At 42.1% G+C, this 27,854-nt stretch overlaps 1 protein-coding gene across 4 annotated transcripts in view; it reads left to right on the forward strand.

The window, feature by feature from the left end:
* The first annotated feature begins 2,722 nt into the window (after positions 1–2,722).
* Positions 2,723–27,854, forward strand: part of csnk2a2b (casein kinase 2, alpha prime polypeptide b) — a 48,529-nt gene continuing 23,397 nt past the window's right edge. For 2 of the 4 annotated variants that reach the window (XM_084317560.1, XM_084317562.1), the window contains exons 1-5: positions 2,723–3,769; positions 11,539–11,650; positions 17,846–17,947; positions 21,328–21,378; positions 27,489–27,548. In XM_084317560.1, coding sequence (XP_084173686.1) covers positions 3,666–3,769; positions 11,539–11,650; positions 17,846–17,947; positions 21,328–21,378; positions 27,489–27,548 — 429 coding nt within the window. In that variant the 5' untranslated portion in view covers positions 2,723–3,665. The remainder of the gene's footprint in view (positions 3,770–11,538; positions 11,651–17,845; positions 17,948–21,327; positions 21,379–27,488; positions 27,549–27,854) is intronic. The other 2 variants (XM_084317561.1, XM_084317563.1) reach the window with 2 other exon arrangements.

Below are 27,854 nucleotides of genomic sequence, written 5' to 3' on the forward strand. Positions count from 1 at the left end.
GAGCCCTTCTCAACAAGGAGAGAGCCCGTCTCAACAAGGAGAGAGCCCTTCTCAACAAGGAGAGAGCCCTTCTCAACAAGGAGAGAGACCTTCTCAACAAGGAGAGAGCCCTTCTCAACAAGGAGAGAGACCTCATCAACAAGGAGAGAGACATTCTCATCAACAAGGAGAGAAAACAAACCCAGGAGAGTTTGTGAAAGAAGACCTCTATCGTCAGAAAAGATGGAAGAGAGTTCAGTTCCTGTCAAATGAGTTCTGGACTAGGTGGAGAAAGGAGTACCTGCTTAATCTGCAACACAGAAGAAAATGGACCAAGGACAGGAGAAATACCAGCAAGATGAGAACTTGCCAAGAAATCAGTGGAATTTAGCTGCTGACAATAGGGTCAGAAGAGTTAAGCTGTTAGTCAGTGACACAACACTAGACAACAAAGGCGCACGCATATCTCAGCGACATTATTTAGAGAGAGCCATACACAAAACGGTACTATTACTGGAAGCAGAGTAAAGGCTCATTGAAACCTTTTTTTGTTTTTGTGTATTTGGTTTGTTTAAAAGGTTCCCAGTGTTTAAAGGGTTCCTGATGTTTACCAGGTTATGTTGAAAATCACATGTTATGTGATTGGTGGGTGTGTAAATGCAGCTGTCGCCTATAGAGGGCGCATGTTTATTTTTATATTTCATTTTATCTCATGTGACGTATCACGTCCTGTCTCACGCTCTGACTTGCCGTAGTTTGATCAGATCTGGCGGAACGTGCCCAGACTTGTAGGAGAAGATAGCGCAGCAGATTTGTGCACTTTATTTGTCAAAGCTAAAAGACTAAAGTACTAGAGTTTTGAAGATAACCCCCTCCCATTGAGCTGCAAGCAGGCCAAAGTGGTTAGTAAAGCTTATTCACACTTTTCGTTTTGTTTTTTGTAATTCTATTGACTGAATTGTATGAGTATTGACTGTTGTTATTTCCTGCATTGTAGTTCTACGGTGGTGATGAACCTGATGCTATGATGCTAACTAGCTCCAGCTAGCCTGTATTCAAGAATATGCATCAATAAACAGCCATCTGTAATTAAAGAACTCGGAGTCCTCGTCGTGCATCAATGGGCGGCACATTAACTTTAAGCATTGTTTCGGAGTTGGTTAAGGTTAAGGTTAGGCATTGTTTCGGAGTTGGTTAAGGTTAGAAGGGTTAAGTTTAGGCGCTGTTAAGGAGCTGGTTAAGGTTAGAGTTTGTCTTAGAGAATGGCAATAGACAGCCTATTTCCGCGCTGCAGCGTGAGACAATAGACAGCCTATTTCCGCGCTGCAGCTCTCTCGCGCTGCCGCGGTCACATGGGCGTAGTGGCCAATCAGAGAAACGCTAAACACAAGTTGGTTGCCTAAAATATTCACGCACCCAGGCCAACCTCCTCCAATGTACAGTTTCTATGTCAAATGTATATACTCTCTTTTCTGGACTCTTTTTGTATCACAAACAGTACTGTATTTGCAAATCTGGTATGTCATAAATGTATAGATGTACAGTAGCAGTACTGTCTATCTGTATGTCGTATATGTTATGATGAATTGAAAATGGGGGACCCTGATGTAAACAAGACGAAAGTCTTTCTCTGGTCTGCATGAATGAATGAATGAATGAAAACTTTATTAACAGATTGCAGAATGGGTACAGTACAGTACAGCTCAATACATACAATTGTTAAGGGGATGCAGACCAGAGAAAGACTTTCGTCTTGTTTACATCAGGGTCCCCCATTTTCAATTCATCGTAACATATATGACATACATGACATACAGATAGACAGTACTGCTCCATCTATACATTTATGACATACCAGATTTGCAATTACAGTACTGTTTGTGATACAAAAAGAGTCCAGAAAGAAAAGAGTATATACATTAGGCGTGGAAACTGTACATTGGATTGGGTAGGTGGGGGTGGGGGGGGACTGTACATTGGAGGTGGTTGGGTGGGTGGGTGGGGGGGGTTGGTTGGGAGTGGGGGGGGGGGGGTTGGGTAGGAGTGGGGGGGGGGGGGGGGGGGGGGGGTTGGGTAGGAGGGGTGGGTGGGGGACACTGTACAACTGTACAAAACAACACTGTACATTGGATTATTGACAAGACCATACTTGGTAATTTACTGTACATTGGAGGGGGTTGTGTTCGGGCATTTACAGGGGCCAGTTTCGGGTTGCAGTCTCCCTTAGGTGTTTTTGAGAGTGTTTTTGAAAGTGGGTAGTGATTCACATTCCTTTACAGCTTTGGGTAGGGCGTTCCACATTGATGTGGCATAATTGCGAAACGTGTTTAGTCCCTTGTTTGAGCCGAATCTGGGTTTAACATGATTTGTGGAGCTCCCTCTGGTGTTGTGATCGTGGTATTCACTGACCTTTGGGAAGTATTTTGTCATGTACATGGGTACCTTGGTCGTGTAGTGTATCTTGTAGACCAGGCCCATTGCAAGTTGCTGTACATCCCCTTAACAATTGTATGTATTGAGCTGTACTGTACTGTACAGCGCGCCCTCTGTGGCTGCCACAGGCTTTGCCCAGTGAGAGGATTCTCCGGCGCTGCAGCTGGACCCTATTGTTAAATCCGGCAGCGATTAAGCGACAATCTCCTGAACGCTAGATGGCAGTGTTTTCTTAGCACGGAGGTAGGCCAGCCAGATGGCGTTCCACACATTTACCCCGGAGAAGATTTGTTTCGCGTCCGGGTGGCTCCGCTCCGCTCTCGATTCGCAATCCGCCTCCCTGCGGTCTCTCTCGACCGGGGGTTTGTTTGTGCAGAAAGAGCCCTGAACCCCGACCTCCGTCGGGCTCGTGTCGGGAGTCCGAGCTGTGTTCCTGCGCGCCGCTCGCACATGCCACGCGCTCAGCCCACGGTGCGAGGCGCCGCGCGCTCCCCGGCGGTGCGAAGTCTGGGTCCGGAGCTCCCTGCTAGCTACCTGCTAGCTAACTAACGCAACATCGAGTTCTCCTCCTCCACCCCCTCTCCTCTCTGTCAAACCAACAACTGCTTGATAATACTGGACCACCGAGGGCATTTGTTTTATTGGCCTTCGGACTTGCAACAAAAAAAAACAATGCGGGTAACGTAGTGAGGATCCCCTCCTTGTAGCTTTATTCCAATTCAGGGCCCGTTGGGGGGGGGGGGTCTAACCCGTGACACTTTGATTCATATAAACCTCCGAAGCCTTGCGGCTCTTCAGATATACCCTACTCTTCGTTTTGGGTAAATTTTAATTAAATACCAATTAAATTAAACAACCAGTCAGTTTATTATTCGCGTCTCTACCTCAACACTCTACCCATGTTTTCTCCTCATTCCCATAATATGTAACTTCTTTAGCTGCACTGTCGTCCTCCTGTCCTGATCCACCAACATCATCATCTTTTCTGCTCCTGACGATCCGAGCTGCTTGGCCGCCACTGACACCAGTGAACCCCGGAGGAGGGGCATCTGTGTGGATCTCCATCTGTCTTTCTCTCTCCAAGGTAGCTACTAGCCGACTCTTCAACTGGACAGAATCTCATCATCACCTAAAAACGGCGACGGTGGTTATTGGTTTCTCGCCCCCCTCTTTCTCCGTGCCACTCGCCCCCCCCCCGGTAACACCGAGTCCCCTCCCCGGTAACACCGAGCCCCCGGGCCCCGGGTGTCGCCATGCCGGGTCCAGCGGCCGGCAGCAAGTCCCGTGTGTACGCAGACGTGAACACTCTGAAGAGCCGAGAATACTGGGACTACGAGGCTCACGTCCCCAGCTGGAGGTGAGCGACTCCTCCGATAGAATGGATACATTGATTGATTGATTATTGTACCCAGATTGCAGAATTGGTACAATACAGTACGGCTCAATACACACAATTGTTAAGGGGATGCAGACCAGAGAAAAACTTTCGTCTTGTTTACATCAGGGTCCCCCATTTTCAATTTATCATAATATAATATGACATGATACAGATAGACAGTACTGCTACATCTATACATTTATGACGTACCAGATTTACAAATACAGTACTGTTTGTGATACAAAAAGAGTCTACACGCAGGTGGTTTTTATGTACCGTGTCCAGGCTGCGTGAACACTTAGGGGCCTTTCTCACTCAGCCTTTGGGATCGAATCACCGCCTGTTTTACCCCCCGCTGAATGGGATCAGTTGGATTAGGTGGTCTCGGAATCGCGCCGTGCGGGTGCGGGGGGCGTGACACACACAACGTCGTTACTGTCATGCTTGCTTGCTTGAATTTGGGTACAGATGACACCACAGCAACAACTGGAGAATACCCACAAAAACGATATTTATGGGCAAATTTGAGAGTTCAGACCTCAACCAAAAACAAGTGGCTGAAAACATGAAGCCACGTTACAAACGCACAGCACTTCCCTGGCTCGCATTAGGCCTGGCAATTTTTGTTTGCCATGCTATTTTCTATACATTAGTTTCTTGTTTGAATGCATTTATTTCTATTAGACCAGTGGTGCCCAACCAGTCGGCCGTGGTCGACCAGTAGATCAATGACATGTAATATAATTGCCACGAACAATGGGATAATGTTAGCTGCTGGACAGGCCGACAGCGTTAGCTGTTAGCTTAGCGTTAACGTTAACCCTGCAAAACGCTCAAAAGCGGACTCTACAACAGAGTTCCATTCGTGAGAAAAGAGGCAGAACACACAGTGAATGTATCCGTTTTGTTTATTGCACGTTCTTTGCTGAAAAGAAAAAGTGCTACAGGCTATACTAGACTAGGCTAAGCTAACTAGCGTTAACCGTTAGCTTAGCGTTAGCCCTGGGAACCGCTCAAAAGCGAACTCTACAACACCATCCATTCGTGATAAAATGGGGTGGGTTATATTGACAAGGCTTGACAACAGAGGTTCAAATATAACTTCATATTTATTGCTTATTTATTCATTTTATATCAGCATCCAGCCTCCAGCGCCATGTTAACACTTCCTGTGTTTACATTTTCGAACGTGACATCATCGCCTACGCCTACGGCAAGCGTAAACGCTCAAAAGGCAAACCGTAAACAGAACCCGGAACGAAACAAGACTGCAGTGTGTACGCAAACTAGAGGGGGGAGAGGGGGGGGGGGAGTTCGAATCAGATCTCGGAACGGGCCAGAACGGAACGAAATAGAAACGAATAGGGTGAGTGAGAAAGGGCCCTTAAGGTAACCTACTTGCGTTTCGTTCCGCGTTTCTCTGATTGGCCACGACGACCACGCCTAGCACGCCCCTGCGGCAGAGCGCTCTCCTTCGCGAATACGCTCATTCAGAACGCAAGCCGCCATCTTTAATGTGTGCCATACTGTAGGTTGCATAGGTAATATTAATATTATGCATTCGTAATCCCCCCTACATAATAACCACACAGGTTAATCAAGCAACACTCGTGCAATACCTAGCTTAATAATAAGTAGGCAATTGGCACAAGTGTAAATTATATACATTCGTCACTCAGTTTTAATATCGACGGATAGCTCAACTCGTTCGTCAGCTTGCTGTTTAGCTGCTGGTCAGTCTGTGACAAGTTCGAATCACTTCATTTTTTTTTTTTTTTTACGTTTCATTAATTTATCATCTCTCTATATAAACGTAACTAGCTATTAGGGGTGGACGGTATAAACGGTATACGGTATAAACGGTATTAATTTGCTCTACGGTATGGATTTTGACTATACCTTGTAACCGGTAGATCAGCTCTAAAATAGCAATGACGTCATGTAACCACAGCGCGACTATTTCAATCGCATTTGCCCCTAAAAATAGATAGAATTAGTCATAGATAATAGATATGTGCAAACTGGAAAAAGTTATTTAGGAGGCTTCGCGCAGTGGGCGTGTCAACACGCAATTGTCATTTCATAATAAACACATATCACCGCGGCGCACAGCAAGTTTCAATTTCAGTTCCTGGCATTTTTAACCAGTGGAGAAAGGTAAGAGATGTCCCTATCGTTTTTCTTATATGAATTATTCTACGTTAATAAAACATACCTGGTGATCAACTACAGTTTGATGTAAACATTATGATATGCGTGTAGTGTTATGATAACGACGGCTGCAGCGGGAGCCGGGAGGACGGCGGCAGCAGTGGAGTTGCGAATAGCATGCAGCTGCAGAGCCGCAGAGCCAGCGGCGCTTTCAGGTCAGGTCCGCTCAACAGCGCCCCCCCACCCAACGGCTGAAAGCTGTGACCAGACCTGAAAGCGCCGCTGGCTCTGCGGCTCTGCAGCTACATATGCTTCTAGCAAAATCCAGCATCCAGCCCGGCTGTTTGCAATGGGAGCAGCACGGACTCGGGACTTATTTTATTTGGAATATAATGACTTTATACGCAAAAGTAGCCTAGTTTTAAGTTAAAATATTATAAATCTACATGCCTTGAGGATGTCATTCTTTATATAGCCTGCCTATCAGGCAAAAAAAATTATTCTAACGGAAACACTGATACCGTGATATATACCGTTACCGTCTATGCTTCAAATTATACCGTGATATAAATTTTAGACCATACCGTCCACCCCTACTAGCTATTCATATCAATCGAAATAACGTTCATCTCCGATATTTAAACATGGTCCCCAAAATGAATGGAAGCGAATGAGGAGCCTGACACCTGGGAGGAATGGGGGTGTTGCAGCGTTGGGGATGTTTAAAAAATATAATTTAATATATAATATAATATAATAATTTGTGCTTCACCTAAAAATTTGGTCAGCAGCCTCCACTGATGTACAGTGTTGTCACACGAAATAACGCTATGAATAAAAACGCGAAATAACATTATATAACGTTGCGTTACAATGTACAGTTTCTAGTTAATCAGTAAGAGTGTACTGTACATACAGAGTTAAGAGTGTACTGTACATACAGAGTTAAGGCCTCTACATGCTACAGCAACTTCAAAGCAACTTCAACACAACATCAGCGCGATTTCAGCGCGGTTGTTGTTTAGGGTCTTGTAGACTGTTGCGAGGATGCTGCGTACATGTCTCCAAAATCTAACCTAAACAACCGTTGCGTTGATATTGCGTAGCAGTGATTGGTTGGTTAGCGAATGGGGGCGGGGCTGTCATAGAATAATATTGGTCTTGCAGAGAATACCATCCGCCATTGTTGTAGCCAGCCAGCGTTGATGCTAAATAATTAGCGTCACATAGCTGGCCTTTTTCTGAAAACCCAAGCACATATTGTTCCATAGCATACGCCTTCAGTTGATCATGACAAATCCTCTCTTACCTTGACGATTAAAAAGCCTCCATAATTTAGTAAATAAAGCTGTAGCCAGCCAGCTAGCATTGGTGCTATACAAAATGCTATCCACATTAGCTACATAGCTAACCAACTAAATACAATGGTATCCTGAGGTAACTTTAACGTTAAATACAACGTTTGCTAGTCGAAATGACTGGACACACACAGGGACAAGTTAAACATCAATCAATTAATTTATTCCAATAGGTAGTTTGAGCTGCATGTGAGCCGAGGTCCTCTCCATTGGAAACGAATGACGTTACGGTAACGTTAGCTCGAAAAGCACAGAAAGTTAAGCTGCTAGCAACAGACACTATAACACTTCCGTTCGGGGGATTTCAAAATAAAAGAGCGACGTCTAAAATCACCGGAAATACGTTTATTTTGTACATTATCTAACGTTAACACGAACCTAAACTAACTTTAGTTAAACTAACTTTGCGCGTCGATGTTGCAGAAGCATGAAGGCAGAGTGTCTAAAACACCGTTGCTTTGTCGATGTTGTGTTGCAGTTGCTTTGAAGTTTCTGTAGCATGCAGAGGCCTTTAAGAGTGTACTGTACATACAGAGTTAAGTGTGTACTGTACAATACAGAGTGTACTGTACAATACATATAGTTAAGTGTACTGTACATACATAGTTAAGTGTGTACTGTACATACAGAGTTAAGTGTACTGTACTGTACAATACAGAGTTAAGTGTGTACTGTACATACAGAGTTAAGTATACTGTACTGTACAATACAGAGTTAAGTGTGTATTGTACATACAGAGTGTACTGTACACACAGAGTTAAGTGAGTACTGTACATACAGAGTTAAGTGTACTGTACTGTGTACAATACAGAGTTAAGTGTGTATTGTACATACAGAGTGTACTGTACAATACAGAGTTAAGTGTGTACTGTACATACAGAGTAGGGCTGGGCGATATGACGATATTATATAAATATCGGGTACAGTTCATTAACGATACACTTTTTAAACGTATCGTGGATATCGTGATGTTTTGCCCAAGAGGCTTGTGTTGCGTCAATCTGGTCCACACGTTGACACTTTTGAACAGCGCCGCCCCACACACACACTACTGCATCAAAAGTTACTACTTATGATAACAAAGGCATTCGTTTTGTGGCATTAACGTTATATAGTTACACTTTCAATAACATCAGCGTATTTACATAGCAACGACCGAGGTCGACCTAGATATAGCAAGCATTAGCCGTTCATATCTCAGCCCGCGCTGACTCCGTTGTGCCCATTCTGCGGTCTGTTAATAACGTTTTCAATCAGACAGATGTATGGAAATGCTTTTATTATAACATCCGTTGCAGTAAAATCATTATGCCTCCAGTCGTTTAGTCATTCTGCAGAGCTAAAAGGTAAAAGTCGGCCGCGGCGAGCTACCGCTGCCATTGTTGTTTTCATTGAGCTCTCCAATAGCGGAAGTAAAAAATTAATACGCGCTTGCCGATTGGTGCTAAGAACAGCAGGGCGGGTGCAAGCGATGTGACGTAATTGGCAGACGCGACTGTCAATCAAAATGATTCTGTTTGCCGACTGAATGAATATAAACGTTATTAACAGATTGCAGCATAGGTACAATACAGTACAGCTCAATACAACAACAGTCAACAGTGGACTGGAGGATGCAGACCAGAGAAAGACTTTCGTCTTGTTTACATCAGGGTCCCCCATTTTCAATTCATCATATTTCGTATCTAAATCATATAATATCTCATTGCTAAATATATGCAATATATAATCTAATAATCCAATAATCTAAATCTAATATATAATATAAAAATGCTAAATGCATGGGTATTTTATTTTGTCTTTAATGTTAGCTTGCAAACTCAAATACTGTCTTGGTAAGCCTCATAATGAATTGTTTGGGGGAAAAAAAGAAAAACATCGTGATGCGTATCGTGTATCGCCGAAAGGTCAGAAAATATCGTGATATCATATTTAGGCCATATCGCCCAGCCCTAATACAGAGTGTACTGTACATACAGCGTTAAGTGTGTACTGTACATACAGAGTGTACTGTATTGTACACTACACTCTGTATGTACAGTACAAACTTAACTCTGTATTGTACAGTACACTTAACTCTGTATGTACAGTTTCTAGTTAATCAGTCAGCAGCCTCCACTGATGTACCGTGATTCAAACCCCCTCAATGGGCAGTTTCTGACAGCTGTGCTGTGTTGTCACGCGAAATAACGTTATGAATAAAAACGCGAAATAACGCTATATAACGTTGCGTTATATAACGTTACAATGTACAGTTTCTGACAGCTGGGCTGTGTTGTCACGCGAAATAACGCTATGAGTGAATCTGGTAGCTGTTTTGATAAATATGTTGTGTATTCTAGCGATGCGATTCGAACATAACATTACATTTCCGCATTTCATTTCCGCAAGGGACCTCTGCCGCTCGTGCCGCGCTGCAACACACAGGAGCGGCAGGCGGCGATAAGGGGGCGGGCTAGCGCGCGGTCACGTGGGGCGTCGTGGCCAATCAGAGAAACGCTGAACGCAAGTAGGTTACCTTAAGTGTTCACGCGTCCAGGCTTCATCCAATACACTGAGCCAGGGTTAGAAATTAACATTTTTTTTCAAGGGCTTTTTTTGCCCCCCTTAATTGATTTTCGGGGGCTTTTTTTTGTATTTCGGGGGCACAACATTTTTATAATGAAAATTAACATAAAGATTATAAAACATTGTTGACACTTTTTTTTACAGTCTTCGTCCCTATGTTTGATAACGTAATGTTAATGTCTCCATATATAGGGCTCTACGCTAACCTTTTTCCCAAGGAGCACATGTGCTCCTAAATAAAATGTTAATAAATCAAATCTAAATACAAATTTAGGAGCACACAGAAATTTAGAAGCACAGTGACAATTGTTCAAGTAACACACACACACACACACACACGATGTGTGACATCATGGCTTGGTTTCATGTTTTGAGGTACCTTCAATTATCTGTAAATAATACATACATACTCTTATCTAAATAGATTAAATATTATTGTCCCTGAGGGCAAGTTGTGTTGTTGTCTTGATATATCTACAAATAGCAGACGAATAACCGGTTGCCTCTGGATCAATGAATGTCTAATATTGAATAATATTATTAGATTTTTAACATCCCTAATTCCAACAGTCAAGAGGCTTGTTTCAAATTGATGAAAAACCCCACACACGCAACGTTTGTGAGTATAGGCTCTGGCCAGATCGATCAATGAAATACGTTGCGCGCTCAGCGCTGTGGAATGAAGGAAATGCGCATCGGGATCGGATTTGGATGTTACAAATTGGAGTTGTGTTACAAATGGAACGGTCTTTCCCCGCCGAACACAAGTTACTTAACGTTACACAGGTCGCGCTATGCAGATGCTTAGCTTGCTAACGTTAAGATAGCAGTGTAATGCTTGATGAGAGCAGAGCGCTCTGTCTGTGTTCGCAGCACCTCTCAAGTGCCTGGAAGCATCTCCCTGTAACACGCAGCGGGCCCCGCCTCCCTCCTCCTTGGAACAAACATTCCACCCAAAAACTGAATTTCAGTCCAGTTTCAATCTGAACTATTAACAGCGGAGCTGTTTTGTAATCTTCACAATCACTCGTCTGTCTCGCACACTGCAAGTAATTGATTTTTCCGGTTCGCACACACACATATTATTAGGGGCAAATACGAAGAAATGCTCGCACTGTAGAGCATATATATAATTATATATATAATTAGTAAACTGTCGGGGGCTTTTTTTGCCCCCCTTAACTGATTATCGAGGGCATTTGGTCAATTTTCGAGGGCATTTTGCCCCAAGCCCCCGTTAATTTCGAACCCTGCACTGAGCAATACAGAACAGACGTATTCAGTTTTCCCCCTGAACTTGTTTTATAGCCGATATACAGGCAACATGAACTGAATATATGGATGTGACGTCCAATCACAGCAGACGAGGGGTGCGGGGCTCATTGATCCCCAAGTGTTTCTCTATTTCGTTCCTTGTGTGGGTGATAGTTACCAGAGCAATCTCTGTACACTAGCTCTATTTCTTATACCCTTCTCTCTGATCCCTTGTTCTCTTTTTTTCAACTATGTTCAATTCAAATTACTTTATTGGCATGGAACATGTAAAGAAAATGTTTGCCAACGCATAAAAAAACGTAAATATTTATATATAGGTGTCTAAACTGTATATATATATTATGTATATACATATATATAATGTTTTTCAAGTTTTAATTGTCTGGCCCTGTGCAGTAACCAGGAGGACTACCAGCTGGTTCGTAAACTGGGCAGAGGGAAGTACAGTGAGGTGTTTGAGGCCATCAACATCAACAACAATGATAAGGTGGTGGTTAAGATCCTCAAGGTGAGTGGCTCCCATCTGTTGAATCTAGGGCTGTCCCCGACTAAGGATTTGGATGGTCGACTATGATTGGCCAAAATGTGCAGTTAGTCGACTATTGGTAGACAAAAAAAAAGTATAATTTTTTTAATAATAAAAAAAAAAGATTATTATTCTTTTTTTGTATCATTCCATTTGGGCTGTGGGGGTGCTTAATATCTGAAGGAGTCGACTGAAGGCTTCTTGTCCTCTGGAAAAAGCATGCAATTGGTCCACTGATGGATACATCTTGATTTGTCTAGTCTAGTGTGTTCATTAGATGGGTGAAATTCTCTTTCAGTGCCTCTGTGCCTGTTTTCGTAGGCAGTTAGCCTCTGGTATGCGTGCCATTAGCGTTAGCCACGCTTCTAGGCCTCTTTTCTTTTGGAAAGAATGATCAAAAGAAAAAAATTATATTTTTTTGTTTTTGTATTCGACTAAGAGGTTGGCTAGTCGACTACGGCTCCTTTCGACTGATTAGTCGACTAATCGACTAATAGGGGTCAGCCCTAGTTGAATCCAATCATAAAATCCAAACATCTGTCTTTTAGCCTGTAATATTTTTTCAGCGGATGTGTGAAGATGTTCACTGACACGTTATTCCTGGCCCGCCTCCCATCTCGCGGACGTCGCTAGTTTCTGCTGAACAACTACAGTAACTCAGTTTGACTCAAATTACATATTTTGCCAACAATGGCAGGTGCTGGCTCCCTGGAAGCGGCACCATTGAGCCTAATTTGAACCAATATCAAATTATAATAAATACTTCGATATCCGACACGGATGGCTCTTTTGTATTGGAGAAATAATTTGGATTTAAACATCAACTTCCACACATCCGCCCATCACGCGCCCACCCTGGCCTTCTAGTCAGATGGCTAAGAGTGACAGACCTCTTGCTGAAGCATGCAGGTGGAGTGTTGCTTGCAGGATCAGCAGAAACACATGGTGTCAGGGAAGCGGAAGCGCAGCGCACCAGAACAGATGAGACGCAGCACACTAGATGCTGATGGTGTCCAGTGGCTTTGGCACGATGATGTACTAACTACACACTAGATGTAGCTCTCTTCCCAAATGACACACGGACACCCTTTATAAATGGGCGTTTATTATCTTGGGCTCATCACAAACTCCTCGTCCCTCTCACGCCGTGAGAACTATATTTATTGAATGAACACGGTACAAAATGCATCAGTTAAATACAATGGTGCATTTACTCGCAAGAAATAAAATAGCTCGTTGGCCGATTGTCAAGAAAAGAGGTTCTTGAGTCCTTGTCCTATGAAATACGTTTGACGGTCTGCTTCAACTCCAGACGTCCATAAAATGTTGTTTAAAACTTGTCGAGCAGCGTTTCACACTTGCTCAACTGACGTCCGTCAGAGTGCGCCCGCTCTGTCATTTCCACGGTTAACACTTTGATTACCAGCCATGCGGTGCGCCTTACCCCCCCGTTAAATGCCACCACCCACTTCAATGATAGCGTTGTGAACGCATAATCTCTGTCTTAAATTATGGCTATGTGTCTAATCTGTCCGTCGTTTATCAATGACTTGTTTGCAGTCAACATTGTCGAAACGGATTGTTTTTTTAATCGCCTAAATCGATTGTAAATTTAATCGCCTGACAGCACTAGTTTTTATACAGCCGGTAGGGTAGGCTGTGTGTGTTTTTATACAGCGGGTAGGAGTATGGTAGGCTGTGAGTGTTTTTATACAGTGGGTAGGGGTAGGGTAGGCTGTCGGTGTGTTGTTTAAATACAGTGGGTAGGGTAGGCTGTGAGTGTTTTTATACAAGGGGTAGGGTAGGCTGTGAGTGTTTTTATACAAGGGGTAGGGTAGGCTATGAGTGTTTTTATACAGTGGGTAGGGTAGGCTGTGAGTGTTTTTATACAAGGGGTAGGGTAGGCTGTGAGTGTTTTTATACAAGGGGTAGGGTAGGCTATGAGTGTTTTTATACAGCGGGGATTACGGCTGCATAATGCCGCGAGCTCTGCCACTCCGCGCTGCCGCGGGGCGTGTCGCGGCCAATCAGGGAAAACGCGGAAGCACTCGGCAGCACTCTTCGGCTGGGATTAAAGAATAGGCGTCATGGCGAGCAATAATGTCAGGACGCACGCAGCGACTCGAGAAACAGGATTACGCTAATAGAAGAAAAAAGTCTCAGTCAAGCGACCTGCACAACGTCGCCCCCACACACACACGCTACTGCATCAAAGTTACTTATGATTAACAAAGTCATTCGTTTTGTGGCATTAACGTTATAGTTACACGTTCAATAACATCAGCGTATTTACCCGAACATATAGCATTGTTGTTGGTCATTCATAGCTCAGTTCCTTCCTTTGCTCAGAGAGCCCATACTGAATTGTACCCATTCTGCAATCTGTTCATAAAGATTTCAATCAGACAAATGTATAGAAAAGCTTTTATTATAACATTCGTTGCAGTAAAATCATCATGCCTCGTTTGGTCATCCTGCAGAGCGCTGGTAGTCTACTCCGGTAAGTTTGTTATTGATTATCTCGTCTAAATCAATGGCGGACTTCCCAGAAGTAAAAACCGAGTAAGCGCTTGCCGATTGGTGGTAAGAACAGCAGAGGTGGTGCAAGCGGTGTGACGTAATTGGCAGAATTGACTGTCAATCAAAATTGTTCACGAGATAAAGCTGGGAACGAGGTTACCGTCTACCTGCATTGCTTTGGTTGAGACTGAGAGATAGTGCTCTCTTATTAAAACTCATAAACAAGTCTTGAGCAAGACAAGTTAGTCTGTTGGTTATGAAAGCCAGTGAGTATTGTATGACTCAGACTTCAGCAATAATCATGACTCATGAGCATTATAAAATAAAAACACACATGGCATGGTGGAATACCATAAAGTACCATAAGTAAGTAAAGAGGCCTATGTTCATATCGGTGAGCACAATTTGTAACACAAAAAGAGAGATGTGTAGCCTATTTATTTATTTAATATTTTATTTATTCATTTTATTATTATTTTATTTGTTGCCATGCCTAAAATAATAGTCAAGCATAGGGCTAAAACATTTTCATAAACAATTATATAATTTTTTGTTATATGGTTATAATAAAAGCTTTTCTATACATTTGTTTGATTGATTGATTGATTGAAAACTTTATTAACAGATTGCAGAATGGGTACAATACAGTATGGCTCAATACACACAATTGTTAAGGGGATGCAGACCAGAGAAAGACTTTCGTCTTGTTTACATCAGGGTCCCCCATTTTCAATTCATCATAACATATATGACACACATGACATACAGATGGACAATACTGCTACATCTTTACATTTATGACATACCAGATTTACAAATACAGTATTGTTTGTGATACAAAACAAGTAGGCACCCTTAAAACGCTAACCCTATTAATTTTTTTTTAAATAAACAGTGGAGGTTAAAATAAGAATATGACTTGGCCTGAAAAATACAGCTGGTAGGGTAGGCTGTGTGTTTAAATACAGCTGGTAGGGTAGACTGTGTGTTTAAATACAGCTGGTAGGGTAGACTGTGAGTGTTTATACAGCTGGTAGGGTAGGCTGTGTGTTTAAATACAGCTGGTAGGGTAGACTGTGAGTTTAAATACAGCTGGTAGGGTAGACTGTGAGTTTAAATACAGCTGGTAGGGTAGGCTGTGAGTGTTTATACAGCTGGTAGGGTAGACTGTGAGTGTTTATACAGCTGGTAGGGTAGACTGTGAGTGTTTATACAGCTGGTAGGGTAGACTGTGAGTGTTTAAATACAGCTGGTAGGGTAGGCTGTGAGTTTAAATACAGCTGGTAGGGTAGGCTGTGAGTGTTTAAATACAGCTGGTAGGGTAATGCTCGCTGTGAGCATGTTGTTTTCATTGCAGGCTGAACTTCTCAGCTTCTCTAATGCTATACGAGTGAAGCTATAAAGTAGAATAGAGGAGACGAGAGCTGAACCCTATGAGTGGGAGAAGGCGTGTGTGTGTGTCACTGTTGGAGCGAGATAAATGCAGGCGCATGCAACTGGTATCAATGGTGCGGCAAATGAGTAGTAAAACAGTTTCAAATATTCAGTATCGATATATATTGGAAACATCTATATTTCTGACAACACTTAGGCATGCAAGAGTTTAATGAGGCTTTGCCTATTAGCACGTAATTGCCTCTTACAAATCAATGAACAAGTACAGTACATGCATAGGAACAATTGAGTTTAATGCTTGCCAAATAGATGTCAGTCATGATTGATTCCAGGATGCTGCGATGGCTACAGACACAGTTATGCCAACATTCTGGGGCCACCGTGGCACACAATTGGAATGCATTGGTGGAAGGGTGGCGGCATATGGTGTTCACACCAGTGTAGTGTTGTCAAAAATATCGAAAAATCGATACATATCGATTCTGAATATTTAAAACGGTTCAATACTAATTTCCAGAAATATCGATATTTAATTATTCATTTTTATTTTTTTACTTTTTTTTGTATAAGGAAGTTGCATTGTTCATATCAATACCTGTAATAGTACAGTAGTCCACACACACACATGTGCATTCAGTTAAGTCGGAATATGACTGTAATACAAACAGTTCAGTTTGTCAGGTACACGCAACACAGATTACAGTGTTTACATCTGTCTGCTTGAGAAAATACCATGTTCTGCAATAAAAATTATTGAAGTGAGATGAACAGTTATTTTTAAATGTGTGATCTAAAGATAAACAAAGGGTTTTAAAAGTGTTATATTTATCTTCTCTTATAGTACCAGAGAGAAGCTGAGGAGAATCAACCAGCAACAAAAGCAAAATGTATAAAAAAAAATATATATATATATATTTCTTTTACATTTTAAGATTGAACCTTTTCCCCTGTGGTATCGAAAATGGTATAGAATATCGATACTTTTCAAGGTATCGTATCGAAGTTTGAAATTCCAGTATCGTGTAGGGATGCACGATATAGATTTTTTGACACCGATACCGATATCTTTATGCTCCTCAAGCCGATAACCGATATCGATAACCGATATTTATTGTATTATAATTTTTTTTTAAATGTATATATATATAATTGTGTGTGTGTGTGTGTGTGTGTGTGTGTGTGTGTGTGTGTGTGTGTGTGTGTGTGTGTGTGTGTGTGTGTGTGTGTGTGTGTGTGTGTGTGTGTGTGTGTGTGTGTGTGTGTGTGTGTGTGTGTGTGTGTGTGTGTGTGTGTGTGTGTGTGTGTGTGTGTGTGTGTGTGTGTGTGTGTGTGTGTGTGTGTGTGTGTGTGTGTGTGTGTGTGTGTGTGTGTGTGTGTGTGTGTGTGTGTGTGTGTGTGTGTGTGTGTGTGTGTGTGTGTGTGTGTAAGAGCTCAGGAGAGATAGAAAATGGCCAACAAGATTAGTTTGCGACGTTTAAATTCCTCAAAAAAAAGTCTGGGTCTATTTTTACTAAAGTCGATGCTGACAACGCTCTTTGCCACAAGTGCAACAAGACATTTGCCAGTAATGTATAAGCGCTGGTACTTGTCAATGTGGCTGGCGGGGAGCAGCTAACGTTATAGCTCCGAGTAGAATAATGGCCGACAATCCGGAGGTAAATAAACGAACGAGAGCTTCTGATTGGTGGTAAGAAGAAGAGGTGGGTGCAAGCGGAGGGACGTAATTGGCAGATCGACTGTCTGTCTCCGAATGTAACGTGACTACATCACAGCCAAGAAGGGGAGCGCTGGATTTGTGAAAAACTCCCTGTTCCTAAACCACACGCTATCAGTTTTACCACAGTACTGGCAAAACGGGAGGAGGCTATAATAAAAAGCGCCCTTCATCCAAATCCACCCACACCGGATTTCTTTTAACCAAAAAATGTATTATGTTATCGGAGCTATCAATAACGTTATCGAGTTTATCGGGATGACGTCATAATTGCTGATATAGGCCCGATAATTATCGGCCCGATAATTATCGTGCATCCCTAGTATCGTGACAACACTACACCAGTGTGCAAGCTGGCTTGAGACGGAAATCGGATGCAGGCAAAGTTGGATGCTTCTACTTCACGGTGTAATGTTATCTGTTGTTTCTCACCATGCTCCCTCTTACTTGGGTGTTTTGCTCTCACTGGATATTAGGTTCACTTTCTTTTCTTGCTTCCCACTTCCTGGTGTGTGACCCGATTGGTTGTTTTTCCTTTGTCCATTCAGCCGGTCAAGAAGAAGAAGATCAAACGAGAGATCAAGATCCTGGAGAATCTCCGAGGAGGGACCAACATCATCCGACTGGTGGACACGGTCAAAGATCCAGTGGTAGGCTTTCTCATGTCCCCCCATGTCTCATGTCCCCCCATGTCTCATGTCCCCCCATGTCTCATGTCCCCTCATGTCTCATGTCCCCCCATGTCTCATGTCCCCCCATGTCTCATGTCCCCCCATGTCTCATGTCCCCCCATGTCTCATGTCCCCCCATGTCTCATGTCCCCTCATGTCTCATGTCCCCTCATATCTCATGTCCCCTGGCTGTGTCTCCAAATTATTTATATGGTTAGTTTCCAGGACAGGAAAGGAACCTTCTCATCCACTGACCACCGTTACTTGTGGATTGATACATTAACCAGACATTTTCATTACTCTACCAGTCAAATATAATTTTATAATATAAAAGAGTCTGGCCTGAATCTTACAACCAATCAGATTTTCATTTGGCCTGGTCCCAGGGTCTCATCGGAAAACACTGGCCATTGCGTTCCTCATCGAAAAGCATGCGTGTGCAAAACCACCTGCCATCAGAGGCTGGGAAATATTTGTTATAATAAAAAATTAATCCAGCTTAACACTTTCTCTGCCACGCTTATGTACATCCTTATACCACCCTCTGCCAGCTCTATTTGTCTATGGAGAAGTTCCCCTTCTTTGCAGGGCTATAACTTTTTAAATTGTATTGCTAAATTGACATTACTATGGCCCATTCAACGTCAATTATCTATCGTTCAGGATGTAGGAACGTTATACTTTTTCATTCACATATTCATACTAAAATACGGTCTAAAGTATAAATATGTTTTTATCGTTTTCTGCAGCATTCTACAGAACGTGATTTATAGCCCTAAATGCATTATATTGATGATCAAATACAGTTTGATAGCGATCGGCGCCAGATAAAAAATTTCAAATGGACGTGCTTCTAGAAGTTACTACTTATCATCTGATGTTGACCGGATGGGGGGGGGGGTCGTTTATAATACCGTGGCCAACGTTAGATGATTCATGTTGTGTGGGTGATATGATCATTAGAGCAGTTTGTATCGAACACAGTAAAAATAAACGCTGAAACTTACCCCAGTCTCCTCGGGCCGTTGGGCGATGAGCGTGGAGCAAAAAGATTCCTATTATGGGATGTTGAAATATGCGATCCATCTCCAGGTTGTATAATAGTATATACGTCCAAATCATGTTGTTTATCGAGTTATTGGTAACGGATCGCTATCCATTGTGTCGAGCTCGAGTCCCGGGACCTATAGCAAGGACCGAATTTGGATGAGCACCAGTTTCCGTTTCCGGTTTCCGGTTTTGGCGATCCGCCGATCGGCCACCAGATGGCGCTCTTGAACCGTTGGAGAGTTGAGAGGAGATCAACAGTAGATCTCAAGTCTCCGCGGGAGAAATATGATTGCGATCACAGATTTTTTAAATATTGATCTCAATGACGTGTTACGGCATTGGCAGAATTAGCATGGCGGGGAATGACGTGTTAAGGTGTCCTTGGCGATTAAAGTGTTAAAGCTGCTGGTGTCTGTTGAAAACCTTTTGTAGCGTGTGTATAGTGCCAGGCTCTCTTCCTGCTGGACATGTGAGCTAACTCTCAACAATTTTATTGCACTGTAAAAAAACAGATTTTATAGTATGTCTGCACTTTATGTGCTCATTTCATCATCCATGTCTTTTCTATTCTACTAAAACTGAATCAAACCATAAACAAAGATCCTAATGTGAAAACCTGTGATCTTATATGTCTGCGTAGTAGAAAAGACTCACGCACATCCAAAGTATAGTCACGGGTGCTTGACTCAAATAGATATGTCAGAACGCCGTCTGCAGTGTTCCCAAGTTTAATATAAAATAATTTTTAATATAATAATTATATTAAACTTGTGAACACTGCAGACGGCGTGCTGACTTTTTTTCCACAACTTTACTTATCTTATGTCTGCTCATTTTACCCTTGCTGTTATTTTACTTATTTACTTATTATTTCTACGCCCCACTATCCGCTGGGTGCATACTATGACCTTTATCATGTTTTGTAACAGATTATAGAAATTCAAGAAGCCTGGAACGTGAGGTTCTCATATGATTTGATTAATATATACTGCATTATTTTATCCCACTTTATGCTTTGCTCTTGCTGCTTGTTTTACACACTGATTTGATGTCTTATTTCTTATTGATGTAAAGCACTTTGAACTGCAATTCCCTGTATGAAAGGTGCTATACAAATAAAGTTATTATTATTACTCTCGCTAGGGATGCCCCGATCACGTTTTTTGCCACAGATACCGATCACCGATCGTCGTGAGCCATATCGGCCGATACCGATCCGATACCGATCGTTTTTGATAAAAAAAAATTTAAATTTATTTTATATAATTTTTTTTTAATTTTTTTTTAATAAAATATATATTATATAATTAGACTTGTACTTGTATTATCTGCGAGACATCGCCACCACGCAACAAGCTCCACTGTCTGTGTGTACTCTAGTAGCCTCCAGCTACGGCCAGGATTCTCCGGAGCTGCAGCTGGACCTATACTCGAGTAGCCTCGAGCTACGGCCAGGATTGATTCTCCTGCGCTGCAGCTGGACCCTATTGGTATAACGTTACTGTGGTCATATCACATTCAACATGCCCTCAGCTCGAATACGCATCGAATCAGTGTTATAAGACATTGATATCAGGAGCTATCTGTAGCTACTGCTAGCCGGATATATAACGTTAATACAACGCCTCAGTGAATTATTTAGTTCAATGGGACATTTAGTTTTGAACAGTGAACTAACTTGCGCTAACGTGAGCTAGCTGAGGTATCATACACGTCTCTACTAGACTTGCTGGAGCGTTTGTTGATGTCGGGAGCTATCGGTAGCTGGCCGGCTAGATACCGTTCGGTTAGACAATGCCTCATCATTTATTAAACTAAAAGTGAATAGTTGACTGGGTCATTTTGTAACGGTAGCTAAGCTAACGTTAGCTCAGGGAGACGCCGTCCTCCCGTGTCCCGTCCCACTAGACTACTAGACCCGTGTTTACATGCGTGCAGGAGGGGCTGGAGGGATGAGCAGACGCCGCACCACCCGGTGTCTGAGACAGAACTCAGCGACAGCGAGTGAGATCGGTTTTGACGATCGGCGAAAATAAAGCATTATCACCGATCACCGATCGCATATTTATACTGATTATCGGCCGATAACGATCTGTGGCCGATCGATCGGGGCATCCCTAACTCTCGCTCATGCCTCTGAAACGGCCTACTTCACCTTTTCATCATGAATTGAAAATGTATGCTCTTGAATAAATGCTTTTATTTATATTTTGAATTGGATGCCAGTTGTTTTCTCGGCTTCTCAGTGGCATTTGTGTGATTTATTTTGACTGATCTCTCTCTTTCTCTCTCTCTCTCTGGTTGTACAGTCTAGAACTCCAGCGCTGGTCTTTGAATGCATCAATAACACAGACTTTAAGGTACAACAATCACCTAGTGTGTCTCATATTGAATATCCATTAGGGGTGGGGATCACCAGAGGACCCACAATACCATATTATCACAATACTAGAGTCACAATACTTTAATATCACCATATATTGCAACGTATTACCTTTTTTTCTAACTGCAAATTATGTCCCCAACGAAAAACTTCAACATCTGCAATAAAATAAACAGTTTTATCTAATAAGATAAAGTCACCTCACTCCAATAATCTTTATTGCAGCAAAATGGGATTGTCAAGCAAAAAAGGAAAGTTATTGGTGTTGATATAGTAACTGCACGCTAAATATATATCTATATAGACCACCGCAACACTTCCGGGATTCTGAAATCGGGGAGGAGATAGCGGGGGGAGCATATGAATGAATGTGGATGAGAGCCTTGATGTAAGTGGTTGCAGCTACGGCTGTGGGGGCGCTGGAGACATGACCGAATAGACGTTTATGCGCCTGAATCTCCTGAACACGGCGCGACCCATTCTTAATCGATCAGAACTAAATCGGCCGAGCTAAAGTACCTTTTTCAGCACCTACTCCCCATACGCATGCGCAGATTGTCAACAGAGTCTGAACGGCGCGAGACGACGCGCAAATGAATGTTGAATGTTCCATCAGAGGGGGAATCTTCGGTGGCCAGTGTCCTTTCAGCCAAACAGGATAATGAAAAAATGATCCCACTCAATGGCCAGACGTGTCTTATGGCGACATCTACAATTACCTCATTGAGTCTCCAGGTAGATGATGTTTATATTTAAGTGCAGTCGCTTAGCCGCTCACACTACCACCACAAGCTCCCCCCTCTGATGGAACATTCAACATTCATTCGTGCGTCGTCCAGACTCTGTTGACAATCTGCGTATGGGGAGTAGGTGCTGAAAAAGGTACTTTAGCTCGGCCGATTTAGTTCTGATCGATTAGGAATGGGTCGCGCCGTGTTCAGGAGATTCAGGCGCATACAAGTCTATTGGATCATGTCTCTAGCGCCCCCACAGTCATAGCTGCAACCACTTACATCAAGGCTCTCATCCACATTCATTCATTATTTCTATCGATTTCCCCCCCCACCCCTTATATCCACATTATTTGTTCATAAAGTTCTACTCATGGAATTTGAAAACGATGTGTTTTGCAGGCCTGGAAAAGATGGGGGAAATGATACATGTCCAAAAGGTTTTGGAAATTTCATATACATTTTTTTTTAAATGTTCTCATTCAGCAGTAAGGTCTATAATGTCAGGTTTAGCTGTAGATGGATAGTATTATCCGTTTTCTAGTTTGCTCTAGAACTAGGGATGCCCCGATCACGTTTTTTGTCACCGATCGTCGTGAGCCATATCGGCCGATACCGATCCGATACCGATTTTTTTTTAAATTATTTTATATACATTTTTATTTTTTTATAAAATATATATATTATATAATTAGACTTGTACTTGTATTATCTGCGAGACATCGCCACCACGCAACAAGTCAAAATGCTCGCTATCTGCAAACAGCTCCACTGTCTGTGTGTACTAGTAGCCTCCAGCTGCTGCAGCTGGACCCTAGTATTGGTATAACGTTAAATCACATTCAGCAAGTCCTCAGCTCGAATACGCATCGAGTCAATGTTATAAGACATTGATATCGGGAGCTATCTGTAGCTACTGCTAGCCGGATATATAAGACGTTAAGACCAGGGTTTCCGTTAGAAAAAATTGTTGCCGGTCTCCGTGACCTGCAAGATTTCAACTACCGGACAAATGAGATTAATTCCGGTCATAGTTTATTGAGCTTTAAAACAATTGATAGGCAGGCTCATGTCATCCTCAAGGCATGTAGATTTATAATATTATTACTTAAAACTAGGCTACTTTTGCGTATACAGTCATTAATATATTCCAAATAAAATAAGTCCCTCGATACTCCGTCTCCGTGCTGCTGCTGACTTGAAATAAAATAGACCGCGTATGTGGCAGTCGGTCCGACACTGAACAGCAGTCTGTTATAATCACATTTTTATGAGCTAACGAATTCCGTTATATTGGACATTTGTATTAATTATATCAAGCGAAGAACTGAGAAAGCAGAGAGACTGCAACATTATCGTGGTTTGCGTGACTACTCTCTCCACCTCAATGTCACGCGGTCGAAAAGGGCGCTTGTCTATTGGACAGTGGAAATGTGTGTGTGGCTGCGATCCTGTGTGTGCGCGCGCGCGTGTGTGTGTGTCTGTGTGTGTACTGCGGAGCCCAGATCAGCGGAGCCGAGTTTTGACATGGCATTGATCCATTGTTCTATTGAAGCACATTACCTACCACCATCCTCTCGCTAAACAACTTGTAGACCACGGTGTTTTTATGAGTGCCCACAAGTAGCCGTTTTAATAATATAATAAGCCGCGCGCCTCGGTAATAATAATAAGCCGCGTTTTTTCTTCCTTCTTCCCAAGATGCACAGACATAGAGAGAGAGAGAGAGATAGATAGATAGATAGATAGATAGATAGATAGATAGATAGATAGAGAGATTAGATGCAGTGTGCTTGTTTTGCAGTGAGTGCTGCGAGCAGTGGTAATAATAATCACTTCCTATATTTGGTTCGCGTTTGGTCCGATGAAGCGAACCGAGACCTACGTTTTTAAAGCTCTCGCTGACAACGTCGTTGTCATTATTAGAAGCAACGAGGAAACAAATGTAATGATCGTTTCGTTCATCGCATAGGCTATTTAATTTTAGCCTATTTTAATACAATTCAAATAATCAAATTGTGCTTAGACTCAGGGAATTATTTTCACCGGACATTAAGACCGGAGAAATTAAATATGTCGGACTTCAGGAGATTTTGCCGGACAAATACCGGTAATTACCGGCTAACGGAAACGCTGGTTAAGACGACGCCTCAGTGAACTATTTAGTTGAATGGGACATTTCGTTTTGAACAGTGAACTAACGTCAGCTAATGCGAGCTAACGGAGGTATCAACATGCACTACAAGACTTGCTGGAGCATTTGTTGATATCAGGAGCTATCAGTAGCTAGCCGGCTAAATACCGTTAGACAATGCCTACTAAAAGTGAATAGTTGACTGGGTAATTTTGTTTAAACAGTAACGATAGCTAGGTAGCTAACGTTAGCTCGGTAGCTAACGTTAGCTCAGGTCGAATGCACTATAGACTGAGCAGAGGAGCCTCCTCCTCTGTGTTTACAAACTGTACACGGGTGCGGGCGGGGCTAGGGAGGAGGAGCAGCGGCAGTTTGCATGTCCTGTGTGTCTGAGACAGACAGCGAGTGAGATCTCCGCTTGATCGGTTTCCGCGATCGGCGAATGAGACTCATTATCGGAATTCACCGATCGCATATTTATACTGATTATCGGCCGATAACGATCGGTGGCCGATCGATCGGGGCATCCCTATCTAGAATTTTTTTTATTTTTGATGGAATAACAACCCAAATAACAGTTATAGTCTACAGTTATAGTGGTATCTTGCCAAAGCAAGACCTGGGTCATTCAAAGAAGCTGTCCCAACAAAAAGATTGATCATTTGAACATTAATGGAGATACACGCCTTGGTCATGGAAATTGCACTATATATCTTGGAAAAAGTTATGGAATTTGATTTGGGGGAAAACGTGTATGAACCCTGACCACCTGTACCACTGCAGCCCACAAATGGGACGAAAATAACCAGAATTATCCTTTTAATATAGATAATTAGTAATAGATAGATAAATAGTCTGAAGATGAGACGGTCCCTTCTAGTAAGCCTCGACACTAGATGGCGCCAGTGAAGGGGAAATCATTCATTCTGTTGATCCAGGTCATAGTGTGAGGGTTCACTTACTTAGTATATTCTGTCACCTGCCTGCTTCTATCAATATTTGTGTTTGTGTGAGCATATAAATTAACAATATTTGATGGTACTATTTGTTTTCTCCGGCACAAAATACACGTTTCCTTTGTAACACAATTGTCATGGTGCTACTTCAATTCTACTAATGTATACTGGATTCAGTTTCTTTTTTAAATCGATTCATTTTTTTTTTATTTTTTTTTTATTATTATTTTTTAAACAAACATATAAACAAACATGACAACACACGATAAGATATACAAGCATTAATTACAGTGCATATCCAATGAAATTACCATTTAGTCAAATGTCTTATACAGGATATACCCCTAATACCTGTTATCTAAAAACCTACATTATGCTCTAGCTCGTACCCCCCCCTCCCGGACCCCCCATTGGATAATCCAACCATTATAACTTGTTCCTAACCAGACACTACCATTATATGCTAGCTTTTATTCTCTCCACCACTTCTAACCACATTGTCATTTTGGATTCATTGAGACCCAAAATTCTTGCTGTAGATATTTCTTGATAAATCACACCGAGATATGTAAGATTCCAGACCTTCCGACACATTTTTTCCGGTTGAAACCATCGTGATACCGGATAAAACCAATCTCTTTAGCTGTGGAGGTACTGCATGTTCAAAGACATCATTCAGCAGTAATACAGAGGGGTGTATAGGTATATCCAGAGCTAAGAGATTTGATAATTGCTGGGTCACTTCTTTCCAAAATATCTTAACTGGTGGGCAGTCCCAGTACATGTGCATAAATGTCCCTTCGTCCCCATTTGTACATAGGGAGCATTTGGAGTCTTGTTTAAGACTCATTTTGTTCAGTCTTATAGGAGTTAAGTATGTCCTGTGAATATAGTTAAGATTGATTTGTTGATGGTCCGGGTTCCTTGATGCAAGTCGAACATTTATCCAGGCCTCTTGCCAGTCAAAGTTTGTCTCCAGGTCTGGTATATCCCTCCTCCAGACTGAGTCTAGATGGAGGGTTTCATACGAGGCCGTTAGTAATTGATGATACAAATCTGAAACAAAACCTCTCGATGTCTCTCTTTCATAGAAACATTTGTGGTATCTGTGGTGTACAATTGGTATCTTTAATGGAACACCGTGAGCCTTCAAACATGCCAATAACTGTGCGTAATAATAGTATGTGGACTTGGTGAGATTAAATTTTTTGCGTATTTCATTGAAACTACAAAAACCCTGTTTGTTGAAAACGTCTCCTAATGAGTGTATGCCTTGCTTTTCCCATCTAGGGAATCTTATAGGTTGTTTTCCAATCAAGAGTGCATTGTTATTGAATAAGGGAGTATGATTATGCCATTTATGTGGGGTAGAATATTTGTTTTGTGTTTCACGCCATATCCTGATCGCATGAGTGATTATGGGGCCAAATTTCCGTTTGCATTGCTTAATTGATAATTCTGTGTATACTATGCCCTTCAGCCTATGTGGAGCTACTATATTTTCTTCTAAATTTCTCCAGGATACTAATGCTTGGGGATCAAACCATGTTGTTAATGGTCTTAAAGTGTACGCCTTAAAGTAGTGGTAGAAATCTGGAAATGCCATACCTCCGTCTTCTTTGTTTCTCTGTGCGGTGGATCTTTTTATACGTGGTGGTTTGTTATTCCAAATAAATTTGTATGTGGAGGAGTGTAATTCTTTCCAGTAACCCTTTGGAGGGGGTAACGGTAGCATTGAGCTGAAGAAGTTGATTCTAGGTAGGACGTCCATCTTAACTATTGATATCCGTGCCTGTACTGAATTTTTAAGTTTTGACCACCTGACAAGGTCGTATTTGATTTTGTTTTGGATTTAAATCGATTCATATAACTTTGATGACTGTATTGTGTAAATGCATATACCTGTGTATGGATCCATGGTGGTATCATTTTAAGGTAGAGCAGTCGTCTGGCAATCCAGAGGTTCCCGGTTCGATTCCCGCTCCTCCCGGGCAGCGTGTCGATGTGTCCTTGAGCAAGACACTTAACCCCTAATTGCTCCTGATAAGCAGGTTGGCACCTTGCATGGTTGCCTCCGCCGTCGGTGTGTGATTGTGTGAGTGAATGGGTCAAATGTGAATAACAAATTGTAAAGCGCTTTGGATAAAAGCTGCTATATAAAAAAGCAGCCATTTACCATTTAAACGGCGACCTCCCAGCCATATGTTGACGCATGTGCGCTTGAGCATGAATCCTCCTTACAGTCTCTTTGTTTATCTCCCTGCAGGAGCTGTACCAGAAGTTGACAGATTTTGATATCCGTTTCTACATGTATGAACTACTGAAGGTGAGACTGGTTTATCAGTAGGGTTGGGCATCGTTTGGATTTGAACGATTCCGGTTCCGATTCTCCATTTCGATTCCTGTTCTAAACGATTCTCTGTTCCGATTCTTTGAGGTGCAGGTCAAAACAGGTCACAGCTTATTTAGCAGGAGAATTTTTTATTTTTTTGAAAAATCAAAAAAATAAATCATACTATTCACATTGTCAGTTGACTTGATACAGTTTAATTTGGTTGCTGTACTGTAACTAGGGTATTAATTAACAAAGTAAATTTTTTTTTTTTTAAGAATCGAAATGCAAATATGTTAC

This window comes from Notolepis coatsorum, assembly GCF_963971535.1.
Source record: "Notolepis coatsorum genome assembly, chromosome: 6".
NCBI lineage: Eukaryota > Metazoa > Chordata > Actinopteri > Aulopiformes > Paralepididae > Notolepis > Notolepis coatsorum.